Source organism: Arabidopsis lyrata (assembly GCF_000004255.2).
Source record: "Arabidopsis lyrata subsp. lyrata unplaced genomic scaffold ARALYscaffold_1, whole genome shotgun sequence".
Lineage (NCBI taxonomy): Eukaryota > Viridiplantae > Streptophyta > Magnoliopsida > Brassicales > Brassicaceae > Arabidopsis > Arabidopsis lyrata.
The window spans coordinates 10,871,605-10,890,967 of NW_003302555.1; the positions used below are offsets into that span (position 1 = coordinate 10,871,605).

A 19,363-nucleotide genomic window follows, 5' to 3' on the forward strand; every position below is an offset into this window, starting at 1 on the left:
ATGTTTAGTTATGATGTTTTACAATATTATCTTTACTTTTTTCATTCATTTTAAGAACTTGTAGATTTTTGAAATTATTTTCATATGAAAGTATGAAACTATTAAATTTTATATTGTATATTTAATATATTTCGTAAAATTCACAAGTCCAAATTATAGATGAAAATAGAGAGTTCTTAAGTTTGTAAAAGTATTAAGAGAATTCAAAATAAACAAAGGTCATCAATGTGAGATATGTGCTTATCATCATTTTGTCAATATTGCCATTCGTCGAAGGATTTGTTTTTTTTTACTTGTGCACTTTAGTTTGAGGTAAATCAACATCACGAATTTTCTCTTTCACCAAAATAATTTGAACATCATCTATAACCAGAAAGAAGAATAATATTGTTCATGGGTTGTGTTTCTATTAAATCTTCTGCTAACTTTGTCTCTAAACCCAAGAACTCAGCTTCATGTATGCAAGCCAATTCATGAAACTACTACTTGCCACATAGAACTTACAATCAATCACTTTTTCAATTTAACTACAACAAATATACACACAATTTTGCATTTTGTATGGATAAGAAGTTGTAAGAACAAAAATGAATGACGTTGTGTGCTACCATTTATTCTATTCATGTTTTCTTTTTATCCTTGTGCATTTTGCTCAGTTAACTGGTAGAACAATATTAATGTTAGTAAAACAATGTAGATATAAACATTTATAATAACCTTACAAACTCCTTGATAAACTTACCTTTTAACTATTTGGTGCATATAAAGGTAGGTATGAGGTGATGGAGTATAAAAACTGTTTTAGCTTTGAGAATGATGGCTTATGAAGACTTGATATTTTAAAATGATAGAGGAGAAGTTTAAGGGTCATGATAATATGAAATCTAAGTGGTAAAAGTGTATTGATTAATGGAAGGTAAAACTGAACTTTATATTTTTAAACCCGACCCAGACGTTAAACCGGACTACCTTCTGACTCATAGAGTTATTGGGTCAACCGGATTCGACCACGGGTCAATTGATTCAAATTTATTTAATGTATTTAATATTTCTAGAGATTATATAATTTTATAAATATAAAAATAAAATTAATCATACTTTGTTTAACAAAATATAAAGTCTAAAAATAATAATAGAGTGATTAAAATTTTAAAATCCAACAAAAACCATTTGAGAAGATCCTAAGAATTAAAAAAAAAGTTCTTAAAATAATTAAATAGTAAATACACTAAAAGACTAAAACTTCATATTTTATTCCCATGCTCGGCCGGTTCAGCCAGTTCACCGGGTCGCGTGTTAATGGCGGGTTTTTATGGGTTTTTCTAGTTTTAAAGTTGGCGGATATTAATACTAAACCCAAACCGGAGAAGTGTCCGGATCGCACAATAACCGATCGGACCGGGCGGTTCGGGTCGGACGTGAAAACACCGGTTTCAACTTTTAATTCTATTTGGACATGTGTCACTCTCTTAAGTGCTGACGTGTCACTCATATGGAGAGAGTTGGCCAACTTTTATATATATGATTTATTTTTTCAGTAGATAAACAAATAAGGGAATTTTGCCAAATGTGCCACATTTTGGGAAAATCCTAGCAAATGTACTACATTTGAAATGGATTTAGCATCCATACCACATTTGGTGTTTGTGTGGCAACTCTTGGACGATTTTGCCCTTCTCTGTGCGTCAGGTATGTGTCAGGGGAAGGAGTTACAGTAGACGCCGGTTGGGAAACGGGGACAACTTTGTGTCAGAGAAGGACAACTTTGTGTCAGAGAAGAAGGACAAAACATTGCATTAAATGCAGTTTACATTTACCATGGACAATAATTATGAAATAGAGTGAATGATGTCCCCCAAGAATAAGTCCAGATCTCTTGATTGTCCATCGCCAGATTATGTGGTTTTACCAGCCAGAGATCTGGATTTACTCGGGGACAACTTCTCTTGATTGTCCATCGCCAGATGATGTGGTTTTACCAGCCAGAGATCTGAATTTACTCGGAGACAACTTGATCTTTATTTTATTCCGCCAGAGAGCCGAAGACGAAGATCAAGATTTACTCGGGGACAACTTTGTTTTACCAGCCAGAGGGACGAAAACGGTTACCAATGCGTTAGGAGAGAGACTGTGGACGGCAGAAAATTCGGAGAGTCCCATCAACCGCAGGGTCTTGTCTCAGTAAGTTGGAGGGTAGAATCGTCTTTTCACATGATGAATGTGGTATGGATGCTAAGTGGGCTCAGAAAGTGGTACTGGGCCTAAACTTTTTGAAAAAGTGGTATTAGGGCTAATTTTCCCAACAAATAATAATATTAATAACTTTTTTTTATTTTTTTTGGTCAACTAATAATATTAATATTTATCTTTATGAAATTACACATCAATCTTCTCCCTTTTAATCTATACAGGGGATTGGAAATTTGATTCTAATTCATATACTATAGAAGAAGCAAAACTTGGTAATGTCACAAACGCATAATTCACAAAGCAAAGAGCAACATGTCACCATTTGTGTGTATCAAAGAAAGGGGTAAGAGAATGAAAAGGTGACCACTAACTTTTTTTCAGATTCAAACACATAACTTCCGGTACACTCAAGAGGAAAAGATTATAATTAGATTATCTTCTTTTAATCCAATAAATCATTCTACACGAAACAATGTGTACATTATTATTCTCTAATTAAAGGGATTTTAAATCTTCTTTGAACATTCATCGAAGCAAAGCTCTTTGGCGTTCGGATAGTCTTTTACTCCCCAACAAAGATCTTTGTGAACTACAGGTTCGAAGCAGCACCAACAATCCTTTTTAAGCGTGAACGAGCAAATGGTTTTGTAACATGGTGGTACATAGATCTTTCTCGAATTCTCTTTCTCTATAGCCTCCAATCTCTCACCTACAAGTTGATTTGAAACATACAAATTAACAAAGCACTTTGACGATTAAAAAAAGAAGACATTTGACATAAACGTGTGTGTATATACTAGATTAGAAAAGCTCTATACATACACTCATGCATAGCGAAGAAGGAAAATATAACTATGCAAATTAGAGCTGTCTGAGATTTCATGGCTGCTTAGCTGTTTCAAAGGACCGGCTTGTGATTCTTGTTGTTTTATTGAGTTGTTGTAATCTTATTATTCTTATCTATATATACATTTTTGGATGACTTTTAGCAAATAAATCCTGGAGTTGGAATGTATTTACAAACAATGCCATTGGAGTTAATTCTTAAGATTTGAAAAAATTAATTAAAGATATTATTCTAAAGATCGTTCCTCAAATCTCCTCCAACTAATTACTTTAAAAATCTCGATAATAACTATTCCGTGATTTACTGTAATCTTCAAATATATTTGGTATGATTTCTCATAATTAAAGATCCATCATTAATTGCAATAATAAATAAAAACAATAATTTCCTTTTATTTTAAAAACTTTCTAACGACAAATGTATTGCAAAATAAATAATTTCCTAAAACAATTACAGAACCTAATAACTGTTGTAGACTTTTTAGGAATATAATTACGTAAATATATAACTTAAAGATAACAATTACTCATCAAATCTTTTTTTTTTTGTTAATATTGTATCATAACAAGACCTAAATCAATGGACTTCTTATTCTCTATATATAAGTGAGGTTATTTAGTCATCAAATCAATGTGCATGGTTCCACTCTCACCGTCCCTCAGCTCTGCAAATCATTTGCTTCATTTTCTACATGTCTTGGACTAAGGTTCTTCCTATTCTTCTTTGATTTGAATCACTTACATCTTTTTTTTTTTTTGATAAATCACTCACTTTCATCTTTCTATGGCTTTATGTTTGATAGCCTCACGTTGAATTGAGGAGCTTCCCAGTGTATTCGGAAACTGGTCCTTCTACGTTACCTTAATCTACATGTTTTTGTGTTTGGACAAATGAGGAAATGATTCTGATTTTTATTGTTTTGGTATATTGGTTCATGTTTGAGTGTGAAAATATTTGCAGGATTAACCATAATCCGTTGTAGCTTCTTAATATTGATTTGGAGATGCTCTTAGTATTGATTTGAAAATTTTCTTTGGTTTGTTTACTAAAAAATATTTAGTGGTTTACCATCAAATGAAAAAATCATGTGATAAAATAACCTTTATAGATTAATCTATATTTATCAATTTTTTGAGTAAATCATTTTCTAAATATATTTATTTTAATGTATATTAGTTAAATTATGGTTACTATTCGTTATTTGACAAACTCATTTGGCTATATTACTTATTTTAAACCAAACTCATTTTGGCAATAAATAATGTTTATTTATAAATTAGATTAACCCCCAAAAAATTATTACCAAATATATAAAGATTATTTATGTCTAAAGAATAATATGTTGCTTTAGATTATTATTATTTATAAGGTTTCAAATATTATAAATATTTTAACCTTATAAGAAGTATAAATTAATAATATTTAAAGTATCTATAATATTTAATTCCATAAAAAGTTTATAATATTAATAATATTTGAACACTATAAAAATTATAAATATTTATACTATGGAACCACTTAAAAGCAAACTTTTAAATTGACTCGAATTATATGTTTTCTAAACAAATGTGTTATTAAAAAAAAATGATGTTTAATTTCACGGGACGGGGTTATATGGTGGGACGGGTTTAGATCGATAATAATACCGGAAGATATACCACGGGTTAAAATCCTAGAAATAATAATCAAAATTCAATATATAATCTTAAACACTAAACAAAACAAATAATATTAACAAAATAATTACAACTTAAAATTTAAAACTTTTTAGTTAAAAAGTCGACCCGCGGTGTACCGCGGGTTAAAATCTAGTTCAATATATATTATCCATACGATTACTAATATTCCATATTTGAACAATCATAGTTGTTTCTTATTCTGAACGTTACAATTATAATTTTCCAAATTTATGTGGAAATGTTTATAAAAAAAATTTGACCAAATTTTTAGCAATGATTTAAGGTTTCCTTGACTGCTTGACCGAATTTCGTGTGGCAATCTTCTTATTATGGTATAGTTAAATCTTTTTACATCGTTTTTTTTTTTGGTAAGTGATCTTTTTACATCGTTGAGACATGAATAGAGTTTGTTACAAAACTTAGTCCAATTGATTCAAGGACAAGGTTTCCTCACTCGTATAGAAAACATTGCAAGATAGGTATGTTAATGTTTATTTAGCACAAGGACCTAAAGCCTCTCTGTTTCTTCTATGATTATTTAAATCATAACTATAACAATTAATAAGATTAAAATTGATAATATCATATTAACGCACAAAGACAAAAATCGCATGACATGAGATAGAAGAAAGAAAAAATCCAAGTTGGCATGGCATAAGTTTTGCCACAAAACACACACAATTTTAAATTTTCTCAAAGACAACAAACATCATTTATTCATATTCCTCACACTGCTTTTTTTTTTTTTTTGGTTTAAATCACACTGCTTTTGCTTTTGCTTTAGAAGCAAACACATCACTGAACATTGAACTTTTGCTTTGCGAATGCAACGACCTCTTCGACGGTTGGCATGTACGGCTTAACAGCTTCATGGGCCCTAAACCTCTCGGCCCATTGGATCAACCCAGGTGTTGTCTCTTGCCGAAGAAACTTGACGCCGGAAAACGCCTCGATCACAGAGATCGGACCTAAAAGAGCCGAACATGCAATGTCAAGGTAGCCGATGGTCTCTCCTCCGAAGAACCCTAATCCTTTGCTGCTCTTCTGAAACGTTTCTTCTAGTATCGCCAAACACTCCATCAGCTTTCCCGCCGCCGCCATTTTCCCTTCGTCGTCTTTTGCTCCGACCACCGCATCCACCGCCGCAAAACACTGTTTCATACACAAAACTCTTGAGTTTACTAATCTAGAAACTTATCCGTCGAGTGTTTAAATCGGATCTCAAGCTACACAGATCTATCAAGAACAGAGCTTTTTTTTAGCTCGATTTCAGAAATTTTAAAAAGTTTCAAACTTCAACAGATTAATCAAAATACCCATATCAGTAAATCGGATCTTAATCAATCAGATCTATATACGAGTGTCAAGATCCAAGCTTTTAGTTCAAACTCAAAAACTAAAGTGTCAAACTTTGACAGCAAAACAGAGCATGTAACAGAGATCCATGGAAGTGAGTCTCTAAACTAGTTTACCTTGTCATCGATGTACTGAGCCCAGAACCGAGCAGATGCGCGATCATAGGCATCAGAAGGAAGGATTAAAGGAACGGAGGGCCAAGCCTCGTCGACGTATTGAACGACGTTGAGGGACTCACAGATCGAGAGATCACCATGGAGGAGGACAGGGACTTTCTTGTGGATGGGGTTAGATTTGAGAAGGAGTTCGCTCTTTTCTTTAAGAACATCAGGTTCGTCTAGGTACTCGTACTTGACAGATTTCAAGTGTAAAGCCACTCGTGCTCTAAGGGAATAAGGGCTGGACCAAGAACCTATCAGCTTAACTGTCTCGTTCTGAGCCATGTTTTCTTCTGGTTTTTTATTGATCTGATCTCCAGTTTTAGGTCAATGCGTGTTGTTTATACATTATATAGTAGAGTGGAGTGATGGAGGAAAGTGGAATTAGGAGTCGTGTTTCTCGTTGGCAAGTGGCAGGTGAGTCAAAAGTGGTGTACTAAGATATTATCTACCAAGTCCACAAGTCCTACCAAATAGAGTGATGGCTTTAAATAATGTTTGGATTTTTTCTATTATATTTAGGAGTTGAATATATTGGACCACTGCAGCAAATACTTATTGTGGGTAACCAATGTTTACCAAATCCAAAAATTGTAGTAGCCGCCGCCTTCAGGTTGCAATGTTTTGTTGTTGCATGAGAAATTAGTATTTTGGTTGCATTAGGTGCTTGCTACATCTTTTGCCAACATCCAAATTATTTTCCAACATTACATGCAAACAAAAGGCATTGATTAGGACATTGAATGTGACAAGGCAACAGTGGCTTTTAGCCATCTCTTGGACATTAGCTTTACGCTTAGCATTACACACAATAGCAAGTGTGTCAAAAGACTAACAAGTGTAACGTTTAACTTTGGTCTCTCAAAAACTAGTTAAGATCTTTTGAGGCTAATAGCCAACTGAAACACACAATGTAAAGGGCTTCAAGGGTTTGAGTCGCTGCTGGAACAAACCTGTGACTACTCTTAATCTACAACCAACATGTAATCACTCTTAATATCTGAAGCAGCTTTATCACATTGGTAGTTCATGTTCCGATTTAGTGCCTCACTGAACATTATTTTGGAGAATAATAAGGAAAGTTCTCGCATCGGGTTACTGTTGTGAAAACTGAGTCCACCACAGAAGAGTCTAGCTTAGGGAGTAATGGGAAAATCCAAACTGAAAATTGCTGAATGAGATTCCCCAAACCAGTAATGGAACCATTCTTCATCTTTATCACCCAAATTCATTATAACAAAGCATGAGAAACAATTGCCAAGTGAAACATGAAAATCGCAAAATGACCTAAAAAAACTTATGAAGAGCAAGTGCTGCAACTCTGTTTTGTGCATCCTGTCACACAATATTTAGCATCCTGCATGTTATTGAGGGACAGATGCTTATATCCAAACACCAACAAACAACATCAATAACGTTCATAAGCACAAGTTTCCAAAATTTATTAAGGAAACAATCTACTGATAGCAACACTATAAACCTTTGCTCATCAAGGCCCTAGCCAGACACTTGTATAACATCTTAGCAAAAGAAGTTCCAATGCTAGAATGCTGATGAAATCAGTACCTGAAAGGATACAAAGTCATCATCTTGATAGGGACATTGAAGAGATACCAGACCAATGTGGCTCTCATTGGCGTACGCAGAATACTTCCGGTATAAGAGAATTTACTTCCTTCACTGATTACATGCAGTACCGCTATATCATACATTTTGTAAATACTGCAAAAACTATTGACTTCTCAGTCAACTTCTCAAGAGCCCTTCATTATATTATATATATATATATAGATACATTATATATTGTTTCTATACAGAGATCTAAGACGGTTAGCTCCATAATCTCCCATCTGCTTCTTCATTTTCCTTTCTAACAAAAAATTCCAGAATCCTGCAAAAACCAATGTTATGTCATCTCATGTTGCAGCAGTGGGGCTTCCCAAGTCTCTGCAGCTTATCCCACATGCAAATCATCTGGCGAGGCGACTGATAATGAGCGGTGAAGTAATCTTCTATGCAGCCAAACTGGCAGAACTTGAGGCTGTGAACCACTGCCACTGGTCTAGTCTCGTTGAACTTCTCCACCCACATTCCCATGCTCACATCTTCCATCTTGAATAACTGCAATGACCAAGAAGAACCAAGACCATATCACAAAAAGAAACATGAGCACTCAAAATCTGATATCTGTGTAAAGGATTACTTACTCTTAATCTCTTTTGTTCAAAATCATCGACGATGAATTTAGCTATATCATATGACAAGATGTAACCCGGACCATTTGCATATGGAGGATAATACTCTTCTGGCCATTCCTTCACAATTCAGAAAAATCAACATTAAGTCTAAACACCATATGTTTCTTGCTCAATAGAGGTTTCAGGTCTGCTACAAAATCTATACCTCGTATGTCACCGCCCATTTCCCGGTACGCAATGGCTTATGGTTGAAATTAATGTTTCCAATATAAAGGCTCTCTCTTCCCTTAACTTTTTCTGCTTCCTGGATCACGGCATCCACTCGCACAAATGTATCATCGTCACATTTCATAACATACTTTGCCGCCACTGTGTTAACCTACAATATTCCGGATGAATAAGCAGAAAAGTAATAAAAGGTAAGGAGAACAAAAGAGGGACGAAGAAATTACCCCATATTCGCAGATGGCAACCGTCTTGAGCACAACAAGGTCATAATGATCCATGTACGGTACTATGACAATATCACCAAAGTACTCAGCTTCTTTCTTTAAATCCACATTGACTTCCTTTCTTGCATGCTGCAAGATGAATTAACATAAATAAATGACTATATTTAGGTGATTTTTGTCTTTCAAGAGTTGTCCTTACCAATGCCACAAAGAACCGGGCAACAACTTTTGATGATCTGACTAGCTTTTGCTGCATCCATGACTTCCTCACTGCCATTCTCTCTGCAAAATGGTTACCAGCAGAGAGAATTCCAATGAACAACTCTACAGGCTTCTGAGGCAACGAAGGAGCTTTCCATATGCTTTGCATCTCGAGATGCTTCTGCGGTGCAAAACTAGGATTTGTAGAAGGTAGCGAGGCAGCATAAACAGAATGCACATCAATGTTTCCTTTGACTGCTAATCCAGTGGCATCCTCCAAAACAAACCCCTGAAAAAAATAAAACCATTATACCAATCATTCTAAAACCATTCCATCAACAAATCGTGGAGATTATTGAGCGGTTCGTCAGTCACTCACCGTTCTATAAGGAAAAGATGTGATATGTCTTCCATTAACACTAATGTGATAACCTTCCATCCCAGCTCGAAGCGTAAGAACAAAAAGCTTCCCTTCAGCAAAAGGATAAGCCCAATCATGCGTTATCATCTTCTTCCTCCGACCCATCAACCTATTCAACCACCATGTCTTCTTTGATTCATCAAAACCATCACCATTATTACCACCACCATCATCATCTCTCTTCCACCTCTCACATTTCACCTCTCCATCAACTATCACAAAAACCACAAACCAAATTAAAGTCTTCACCTTTAAGTCAACGCTAGTCCAAACAAAACATATAAATAAGTTAAACAAAGTCAATACCAAATTCTTCTTCATCACTAGATTCACGACCATCACAACGTAAACCTGAGCCCCATTGCATTCGATAACAAGTGTTTTGCTCAATCACTGGTCTTCCACTCCAATCACCTTTAATCCTCGGGTTAAAATGGAGTATCCGAGGCGGATCTTCACCATCCACCGCCTTCAATCCCTGTAACTCCATCATGAACTGACTCACCATCGCCGTCTTATCTCTTCCATCCTTCTCAACGTGGGCCCAATGCGGCGTAGCCACAACGGTAATGTGAGATCCTAACGTTAACCCACATGGCAAAACCAAGATCCGGCTCCGGTTCACAAACTCCGACTCAGAAACCGAAACCATATCCGGACATTTCTCAATTCGGGTCTTAACCGGAGCTTTATCGGGTTTGATTAAACCCGAATCGAGTCCGTCCCACATTTTCCTCCCCATTGAAATCGCATGCTTCGCTGTTTTGTGAAAGATTGAGAATTCATCGCTGAATCCGCCATTGTCGAAAAAGCTCTCATTGACGAAAATCTCAGAGACGGACTTAAATTCTCGCATTTTCCGCTCCGGTGACCGAAGCTGGACCCGACCCGGATCCTTGAAATGTCGATGTGGGTCTGCTTCTTCTCCAACGACCCAATTAGCTTCCCTACTACTACCACCAACAACCATTTGTCTCGGTAATGCGTCAGCGAAAGAAGAAGACGACCCATCATCAGACCCGGACCCAGACCCGGTTCTGAAAATGAATGGGATCTCAAAGCTCATGCAGAGGAAGTAAAAAAGCAGAACAGCTAATAAGAACTGAACCAACCCAAATCGAATCTGTGAAGACGAATTCTCGAGTTTAGACTTCTTCATTGCTCGATAATCAAACCCTAGAAAACAATTTGGAGAGTGAAGAAGAAGAAGAAGACGAAGAAGGGAGGAAACAAAGAGCTTACAAATTTGGGTAAGCCATTAATGCAAAGTTTTACTAAGAAGAATATAGAAATAGTGAAGACAAAAAATTCAAAAAGGTTAAAACTTTATTGGAAACTTGTTGATTCAAAGAGAGTGAGAATGGGAACAAAACAAAAAGCTTTGAACTTTGAACAGAGATAATTCTGTGCTTTTAGGTAACCGGCGTGTACGAAGATGGAAAGCCAGTAACTGTTAAACTACGTCGTTTCATCACTGGGAATTGCGCTTAAATTTTAAAATCACAATTATTTTTTAGAGTTTTGAGTTATAAACTTAACTTACGTCTTTTTATAAGCTTTTGAGATGCGTTGATATTAAATTTTAGTTGACGACTTCTTTAAATTCTTAATTATGAACGGTAATCACACTAAAACTTAAACGGTGATCATTAGGACGTTCACATTGGTGTAATGTAATGTACACAAAACTCCAAATAGTATACAAATAACCGCTAATAACGTTATTAATTATACTTTCGGTTATATTTTTCTTGGCCCAAATTTCAAGAAGAAAAAATTATTATTATCATAATATTTTAATGATTAAAAAAAAGAGAGCCAGGTGGTTTCGAATGGGATACCCACCACACATTCTCAAAACATTATTCTAAAAAAACGGAAACTAGATTTTCTTGATATTAGTATTTTAATTTTCGAAAGTTATATAAGCATGAACCATTATTTTTATTCAGTTTGCAATTAGACAAATGACAACGTTAGTTTATGGTCGTGTCGGTGTGTGAAACGTTAGTTTCGTTGGCCCAATTGCAGTCCATTTATTAGTCGTTGTACATGTCGTTTAGTTTCGCTTTCACTACTCATTTTCCAAATTCAAATTTTAGATCATTCATATACCACAGAAATATACAAAAACACATTTTCAGATACATGAAATATTGAACTTCTTGTGTTTTTACTTTTTACTATGCTTGAGTGTTTGATATATTTAAAATCTGATTTGTTTGCTGGAATTATGGAAAATAAATTTGGGTAAGAATGATATAACCCATGATTTATGATCTGTAGCATGTGCTAAAAGGTATTTGCTTTAGCCATGGTTGAATTTTCAATTGTATATATATAATGCGAAGCGTAACTAATAATATTATGGGTCCGATCTTTTAAATACATACGTAATATATATTCTCAGCTTATAGTTAATGATCTTTTAGATACTTCTAAAGGAATTCGAAATTGTGAAAGAGATAATAATTTAGACATGTTGCTTAGTGTTTCTTTGAGATGGAAAGTTAGGCTTGAGGTTTAAAAATTAAAACCAAAAAACAGTTGTCCAAAAAAAAAGTTAATTAGGCTTGTAAATTTTAATTAAAAAGTTTGGGAGCTTATTGGTCTTCAAATGAATAGTTTCAGAAAAATATGAATATGATCAAAGTCAAGAGGGAACATTAAACTTACAAGGTAATGTAATATACTATGATTTAATAAACAACCAATTTTTTAAAGTTCACTAGTATTTTTTTGACAGATTATTAATAATTAACTTGTGGTTTTATTTTCAGCAAAAGACTATCATCAAGCTGCCAAACAAAACAGGCAAAAAAAAAAGCTGCCAAACAAAACTGAAAAAAAAATTGACCCTAATTTAAGGTAGCCCCTACAGATTGATATATTGGTGATTGGTCCAATATTGTGAATAGTATTAGTTGCATAAATTATTACATCGGTTCCAAATGGTAACATGGCGGAATATCATTAAAAAAAATAAGATTATACAAGAAGTTTACCAATAAAAAAGAATTGCATAATATTTGTGTAACGTAATAGAATTGTATCTAAAACTAGTTTAAATTGAATGAAATGAATAGTTCCCTGTTTTCAAAAGGGATTGGAACTCCAGATAACATATGATGTGCTGGAGATGGCGGCTTTGCTTTGGAATTTTGCATAGTGTAAGGATTCAGGGTTTCCTTTGGCAAGTAATTGCTTATTTGCTTCTCCTTTTTCTGTATAACATATTTGCAAGCAATTCGTGAGTCCACATATATACCTACGTTTAGGCAATTTCTAAAGAAATGCAATTTGAATTTAGTTCCTTCGATTAACATTATCCACAAGCTATATATATATATGCCACCTTCCTTTGTCCCATTCTAAGTAAATCAATACTCATCGGGTCCTCTCTCCAGTTTCTGTCAATTCCATTTTTTTTTTTGTTTTCCTTGCGGATTGATCAATGAAGGCTTCATGTTGTGTTAGTGTCGTTTCTCAGGACGTGTCAATGTCTTTGAAATGCATGGTACGTTGTTTTTCTCCAGTCGTGATTTATGTTACGTTCACGCATATCTCTTGGTTATTTCATTCCCTTCTCATTTGTTCTAAGTTTTAACATTTGGTTATACGATAATAATAGATGCATGGAGTCATGCAGATGACAAAATGCGATGAATGCATCTTTTATGGTGTTGTTTAATCTTTATTTTCATGGTTAGCCTAATTAGTAATTAGAGTGTGTTAAGACTTAAGAGCTAAGAGCTTTGGTCCATTATTTTTTTTTGTCAACTAATTAATTTCATTTAAGCACTCATTAGTAATTGTTTTCTTTTTTTTGGTAGGGAATCACTCATTAGTAATTGTTAGCTTACATTTGTAAAATTTGGTCCATAATGAGATAATTTGAATAAATGTTATAATTTGAAAGGATTCATGATTTTGTATAACTAAAAACCATATCCAAATTTAAACAAAAAAAAAAAAGATTTTCTGCAAATAAATGCATTTTTTTGCAAGTTTACTCTTAACTTACAAAAAATGTAAATTAATCCAATGAAGTCTAATCTAATAATTTGCAGTCACCACTTTCAGTCTTTTAAAATTCAAATAAAGAATATATCAAATCAAATCCCTTACAATGAGAAGCCTAAATCTATTCTTAGAATTTAAAAACACTAATGTATGTGACCGTTAAACTCTTCGAATATTGTACATTAGATTCGATTTGGTAGGTAGGATCTGTATTTTTGTAATTAAGTTGAGAGTAAACTTGCAAACAAAAGTTAGTTGGAAGGGTTTTTTCAGAAAAAAAAAATAACTAAATAAAATGATCTTTATTGCTCGAGTAATTACCCGATACACTTAACCGCAAGGTAGTATATACGGGGTCGATCCACAAGAACCAATGGTACACTAAAGACTTCTGAGACTCGTTCTTAGCTAAAGTGGAAATGTTGTTTTGTTTGGGTTTTCAGATTGTAAAATAAAAATGCAAGATTTAAACTATTAAACTTATGAATTTAAAGACATTGGGCCATAGGGTATTTAAGAGATCAACGAATAATGGAAACATGAGACCAGGAATTCAACAATTAAGCACCGTTCTTGAACATGAACACATTTAGACTAATTCTCTTTCAAGACATTAATCACTAAATTTGACTACTCGATTACTAAACTTTCGCATGTAATTTCCTAGTCAAAATTCGCATTATCAAACAAGTTCATTAAGTTCACAATGCGTCCTAACTTCAACTTTCGTTGGCTAGAAATACATTGCTCAATTCACATTTTTTCAGGCATTCTATCGAACACTTTTGATGCATAGAAAAACCTAGAATCTACAACAGGGTGATCAATCCTATTATAGCATTAAGAACATGTGAATGAAAGAACCTAAGGAATAAGAACTCCTAATAACAATCAATCCATTAATCCATTGATCTCCTAATTAGAACCCTAAAACCCAATTGGAGAACTACTCACACATAGAGAAAGAGAAAAGGCAAATAGATATGAAAGAAAACATGATTCAATAAAATAGAAAAGGAATAGGGTTTAGAAATCTTCTCCAAGTGTCAAGAGGATGAATTCCTTTGCCCAAAGTTGTTTACAAACCAAAGAACAAAGTTTAGAACTCAAAAATATCAAATATAATGTGTAAAGAGTCGAGCATAGGGTTTTAAAACAATAGGAAACGAGCCGGGTCGGATCTGGAGTGAATCGGGTCAATTCTTGGCCAAAAGTACGTCTGGGGAAGGGATCGATCGATCCGGTGGGTGGATCGATCGATCCCGAGTCACTGGAAACTGCTTCTCGTCCGTCAGAGGATGGGATCGATCGATCTGGATCTTCTGGTCTCCAACTCCGCAACTGCTTCAAATGCTCGGCAGAATGACCTGTCTTCACTAATTCGGGTATAACTCTTGAATGCACCGTTAGATTTCCTTAAAAACACTTTTAAACTCAAGCTAACATCTTAATATAACTTGTTTTAAAAATTCAGAAAGATCTAACGGTGGGAAGTATTCCATCTGAGGCAAAACGTCTGACACTTCTAATCGAAACTGCATCTCCAAAAGTGTGTTTATATCTCAAAACAGCTCGTTTTCCTCCGAAGCAACCTAAAACCTGTATAGACTCGATAAACGACTAAAAGACTCTAAAAACACACTTTGACTCGATAAAACATATGATGTAAGAAAGAAAACAAAGACTCAAAACCGATAAAAAACACAACATATCAGATCTAAAATCTAAATTGATTTTAAAACTATAATATTATTGATTAAAACTCGAAACCGAAACTGTATCAAACTATTCATATTATATGAAGTTTCACTTTCGATATCATTATTCATCTTAAAACCAAAAATTTGATCGAAATTAGGATTGAACTACATAGTTTTGGTTAGCATTTTTCAACTTTATTAAAAAATATATTATTTAATAGTCTCAAAAATATTTGTTGGTCAACAATTATCACTCTGCTCTGTTTCCATTAGACTCACTCACGCGCGAACTCTGTTTCGTATCTCCGATAAACAGAAAGAAGACGAGAGTCAAATTCATGAGACGAGAAAAGGAAGCAAATTTGTTTACTGGGGTTATGAGGTCAACACCTCTTCATATGATTGCATTGCTTTCAATAACTCTTATTCTCACCAGGTTCGTCTCTCTTCTTTATGCTAGGGTTGTCTTTGTTCCATAGTTTCTATGGTTTGATTCTTCTGACGATTTGATGTTGTGGATTTTGTAAATTTGTCGCCTTTTGAAATTATCGAAGAGGATTGATTGTTGTGTAGATTTGAGACTTCCCATTTACCGTCATTGTCTCATTGATTGAATTGTTTTGCTGAAAGATGATAATTGTTTGCTGGTTTGGTTTGCTTAAAGTTATGATTTTTATGTTTTTGTGACATTGTTTCATGTCTTATGAAGGTTCTTGGCTATGGAAGAGAGAGGAAGGTGATTCTAGAAGCGCCATTGTATGATAAAGATTGTGTTTTGGGCAACATTTTGGCTGCTCATTACCTTAGCTCTTTTGACTTTGCTAGAGCCAATTCCTATGCTCGAGCTGCAGAATCACATCTTGTAATCTCTACCTTGTTTTCTCTTTTGAGTGTCTATGATTCTTTCTAAGTGAAAGAAATGATGTTCTGTAGCTATCACATGTCTATAATCCGTGATACTCGGTGATTTTGGTGTCATTTAGCTCTTAAATTCATTGGTTTTAGGGGAAAGCCACGCCGTATGAGAAAGCAGTTTTCGAGGCTGTTAATTACTTAATCTCTGAAAATATGGACACCGATGTGGCTTTGGATTTACACTCTAAGGTTAGGATGTTCTAGGCTTCTGGTTCTTAGTAGTTCTTCTTGCTCTCCTTATTTTATGATGGATAGCTTGATATATTTTTCCACTGTAGCAGTTATTCTAACTCTTTATGTTTTGCAGCTCTTGGAAAAGTTGATTTGATGTCTTGGAAGAGAGTAGAGATTCTGTGTTTCTACATGGGTCGACCCGATCTCTCATTGCCTCTTTTCGAGAAGGTACCTCAAATGTTGATGAAATTGATAAATACCTCATGATTTATAAATGAAAACAGGAATCTTTATCATTACTATCTTTAATTTAATTTCCTTCACTGAACATGTATATTTGACAGATTCTACTGGAGAATCGAGTCGAGACCAAGATTATGTTTATGGTATGCTTGCATTCCCTTTATTGGAGCTTGGACATTGGGCATAAGCTGAGGTAGCTGCTAGTAAAAGGCTATGAGATCAATAAAAACGACTCTTGGGCTCATCACTGCGTGAGTTTCCAACACTTGTCCCGGTCTTTTGTTGTTACTTGGTGATCCATGTAAAAACTTTTATTATTGTCTCTTTTTGGCAGTTGTGTCATGTTCTTCAAACTGAATTTCGTTTTAAAGAAGCAGTAGAGTTCATGGAAGGATGCTCAGCTTCATGGGATTCCTGCTCTTCCTTAAGGTAACAGAATTTTCAAACAAATTAGAAACATCTTCTGATCATCTCTGGAAGAACCTACTAAAGAAAACCAATATTTTATGAACATTTTAATAGGTATTCGCATAATTGGTGGCATGTAGCTGTTTGTTACTTGGAAGGAGGGTCTCCCATAAGTAAGGTACAAGATATATATGATCATCAGATGTGTAAAAGGCTGGAGAAAGATGATGTTGTTGCTAGAGACGTAATCCCCTTGTCATTTTTCTTCCCCCTTTTTAAATGAAAAATCGAACTTCCATTAGCAATATGATGTCTTATACTTGTACTATTAAACATCAGGTTTATATGGATGCTCTTGGTTTGCTGTTGCGCTTGGACACCACGATAAACTAGATGAGTTTCTAGAGAGACTGAAGATCCTAGCAAACTGTTTGACTGATCAAGTAAGTAATTCACTTGTTTACCTTGCGTTCATATACATTTATTTTCTCTGCTTTTAATAACGATTTGTGCAACTTCGATGTTCAGGCAATGTGGTATCAAAAGTGGCTTTTTGATATTATGACAATTTGGGCATTGAGTAAAGTTGGAAACACTTTACTAGCACATGTATTGCTCGAGGGCCTCAAGTCCCGGTCAGTATCACTTTTTCTTTGTGGCAACTTATAAATGAAACTTTTGTCACTTGACTTATCATCAGACACATATAATTCTCACAGAACATCTGACATGAGTGTGAAAAAACAATAGCTGATGCAGAAAGCAATTCTGGTATGTTCTTGCCGATCCTCACTAATAATTATGGGGACTTTTGAGTTATTTACTTCTTTAACATATCATAAGATCCGTCTTTCTTATCTTTTTTTCAAATCAGCTTGCTGAAGCTGTTTATGAATACGGAAAAGGCAACTACAAAGACGCTCTAGAACTGCTTGGTCCAGACTTTGACGCTGCTGACTATAAGGTAATGAAATGTTCTTGCATCGTTAAGATATATGTCAAATCAAAACTTATTGAAGAAAACACACCAAATGCCACTGTCTCTCTTTTGGTGACGAAATAGGTGATTGGAGCATCGGGTTTACAGATCGATGTTTTTAATGAAATCTGGTACAAATTACTGTTACTCACCGGCCAATCTTCCACTGGTACACTCCCAAAAACACTATTCTTCGGCTTGGTTTTGTGGTTACTTAGCTAACTCCGCGTTTAAAACACCGAAGTTGTAGCAATTGAAGTACTAGAAAGGAGGATCAAGCAGACATATGGTGCGCTTTTCTTATGGCGTTTGCTGGTAAGTCAGACAAGTTGATTCAGGAGATACATATATATACGTCTACAGTTTATGAAACGTTGACTTTCTCTAACAGGAGAAGAGTTACTCCATGGAAGGCAAGGAAGAAGCTTTAAGTGCAGGTGAGAAGGCTAAGGCGTTGGAATCTTCATATTTCAAGTTTGCTTGATCACCCAAAACGGCGTCTGTCTTGTTGTTGTTATTTTAGACATGCTTTTGCGATTGGTTGAACAAGTCTGAATCGTTATGATCATTGGTTCAATGTAAAAGTTGACGTTGACTTTCTATGTAAATTTGGCGTTTGACTAAGAATAATAATAAATTGAAATGTACATTCTATTGACTTTATTTATAGTATTTTATAAGATGTTTATGAAAAAATCAATTAAAAGACCATTTATGGATCTTGAAGCTGTATGTTAATTATAGTTAGATATGTTGTTCAATTGCGACATGGAAACATGTCTACACATTAGGGGACGTCTAATGTCCAAACGTAGCCCATTTTTTTTTTTTTTTTTCAAAACGAAACTTTTTGAACTCTAGAATATTTTGTGATAAGTATTTTTATTTATCAATAGTAATTTTACTAAACGAGATTATTTCGATTATTTTTAAAAATACAAAATTGAATACCACATTGACATTGTTGATCTTTAAAATTTCAATCGACTAGATTTTGGGTGTTTATCACAAACTCTATTGAAATTCTGTTAATTCCATGAATAAGGCTAATTCTTGATGAGTTTTCTCCAACATATCTTATAAAATACACCAAACGTCTAAAATTTATGTTGTAATTCATATATAACAAAATGATTTGAGGACTTGTAAATTGCATGCATCACCAAAACCTCAACAAGTTGTGAAACTTCCATGGATAAGGATGATCCTTTAGTGATTTTCTCTCCAAGACTTCAACATATCTTATAATACACATGGAAACTAACGTCTAATATTTTTCTAAAATTTACTATTAACAAAACAGTGTTAAGACTTGTAGTTACGTACAACTTACATGCGTCACCTAAAAAGTAAAAACATTGAAATTTCATGGGTTTCAGGGCCGGCCCAAAGATTCATGATGCCTAAAGCCCAACAAAA

The 19,363-nt window shown here is 34.4% G+C and overlaps 3 protein-coding genes, 1 long non-coding RNA gene and 1 pseudogene across 5 annotated transcripts; 2 read left to right on the top strand and 3 right to left on the bottom strand.

Moving 5' to 3' along the window:
* Positions 1 to 2,534: 2,534 nt before the first annotated feature.
* On the bottom strand, positions 2,535 to 3,118 carry LOC9329415 (EMBRYO SURROUNDING FACTOR 1-like protein 3). The gene is made up of 2 exons (XM_002893308.2): positions 3,013 to 3,118; positions 2,535 to 2,899 (listed from the first exon to the last, which is right to left on the bottom strand). Exons 1-2 carry the CDS (start codon positions 3,071 to 3,073, stop codon positions 2,697 to 2,699), a joined length of 264 nt encoding a protein of 87 aa, XP_002893354.1. The 5' UTR covers positions 3,074 to 3,118; the 3' UTR covers positions 2,535 to 2,696.
* Positions 3,119 to 3,609: 491 nt separating this feature from the next.
* LOC110224676 lies at positions 3,610 to 3,988 on the top strand. The gene is made up of 2 exons (XR_002329174.1): positions 3,610 to 3,743; positions 3,840 to 3,988. It is a non-coding gene; the product is annotated as an uncharacterized LOC110224676 (long non-coding RNA).
* Positions 3,989 to 5,268: 1,280 nt separating this feature from the next.
* Positions 5,269 to 6,623, bottom strand: LOC9329416 (glutathione S-transferase U13). Of its 2 annotated transcripts, XM_021014017.1 has the most exons (3): positions 6,189 to 6,623; positions 5,488 to 5,868; positions 5,269 to 5,455 (listed from the first exon to the last, which is right to left on the bottom strand). In XM_021014017.1, the coding sequence occupies exons 1-2, from the start codon at positions 6,513 to 6,515 to the stop codon at positions 5,512 to 5,514; spliced, it is 684 nt and encodes a 227-aa protein (XP_020869676.1). In that variant the 5' UTR covers positions 6,516 to 6,623; the 3' UTR covers positions 5,269 to 5,455; positions 5,488 to 5,511. The 2 variants fall into 2 exon arrangements, with proteins under 2 accessions (XP_020869676.1, XP_020869675.1); XM_021014016.1 differs by having other exon boundaries at positions 5,269 to 5,868.
* A 1,266-nt stretch (positions 6,624 to 7,889) lies between these two features.
* On the bottom strand, positions 7,890 to 11,025 carry LOC9329417 (hydroxyproline O-galactosyltransferase GALT4). The gene is made up of 7 exons (XM_021014978.1): positions 9,809 to 11,025; positions 9,461 to 9,714; positions 9,080 to 9,370; positions 8,881 to 9,009; positions 8,634 to 8,807; positions 8,438 to 8,545; positions 7,890 to 8,351 (listed from the first exon to the last, which is right to left on the bottom strand). Exons 1-7 carry the CDS (start codon positions 10,659 to 10,661, stop codon positions 8,142 to 8,144), a joined length of 2,019 nt encoding a protein of 672 aa, XP_020870637.1. The 5' UTR covers positions 10,662 to 11,025; the 3' UTR covers positions 7,890 to 8,141.
* A 4,465-nt stretch (positions 11,026 to 15,490) lies between these two features.
* LOC9329418 lies at positions 15,491 to 18,611 on the top strand (annotated as a pseudogene).
* Positions 18,612 to 19,363: the final 752 nt, after the last annotated feature.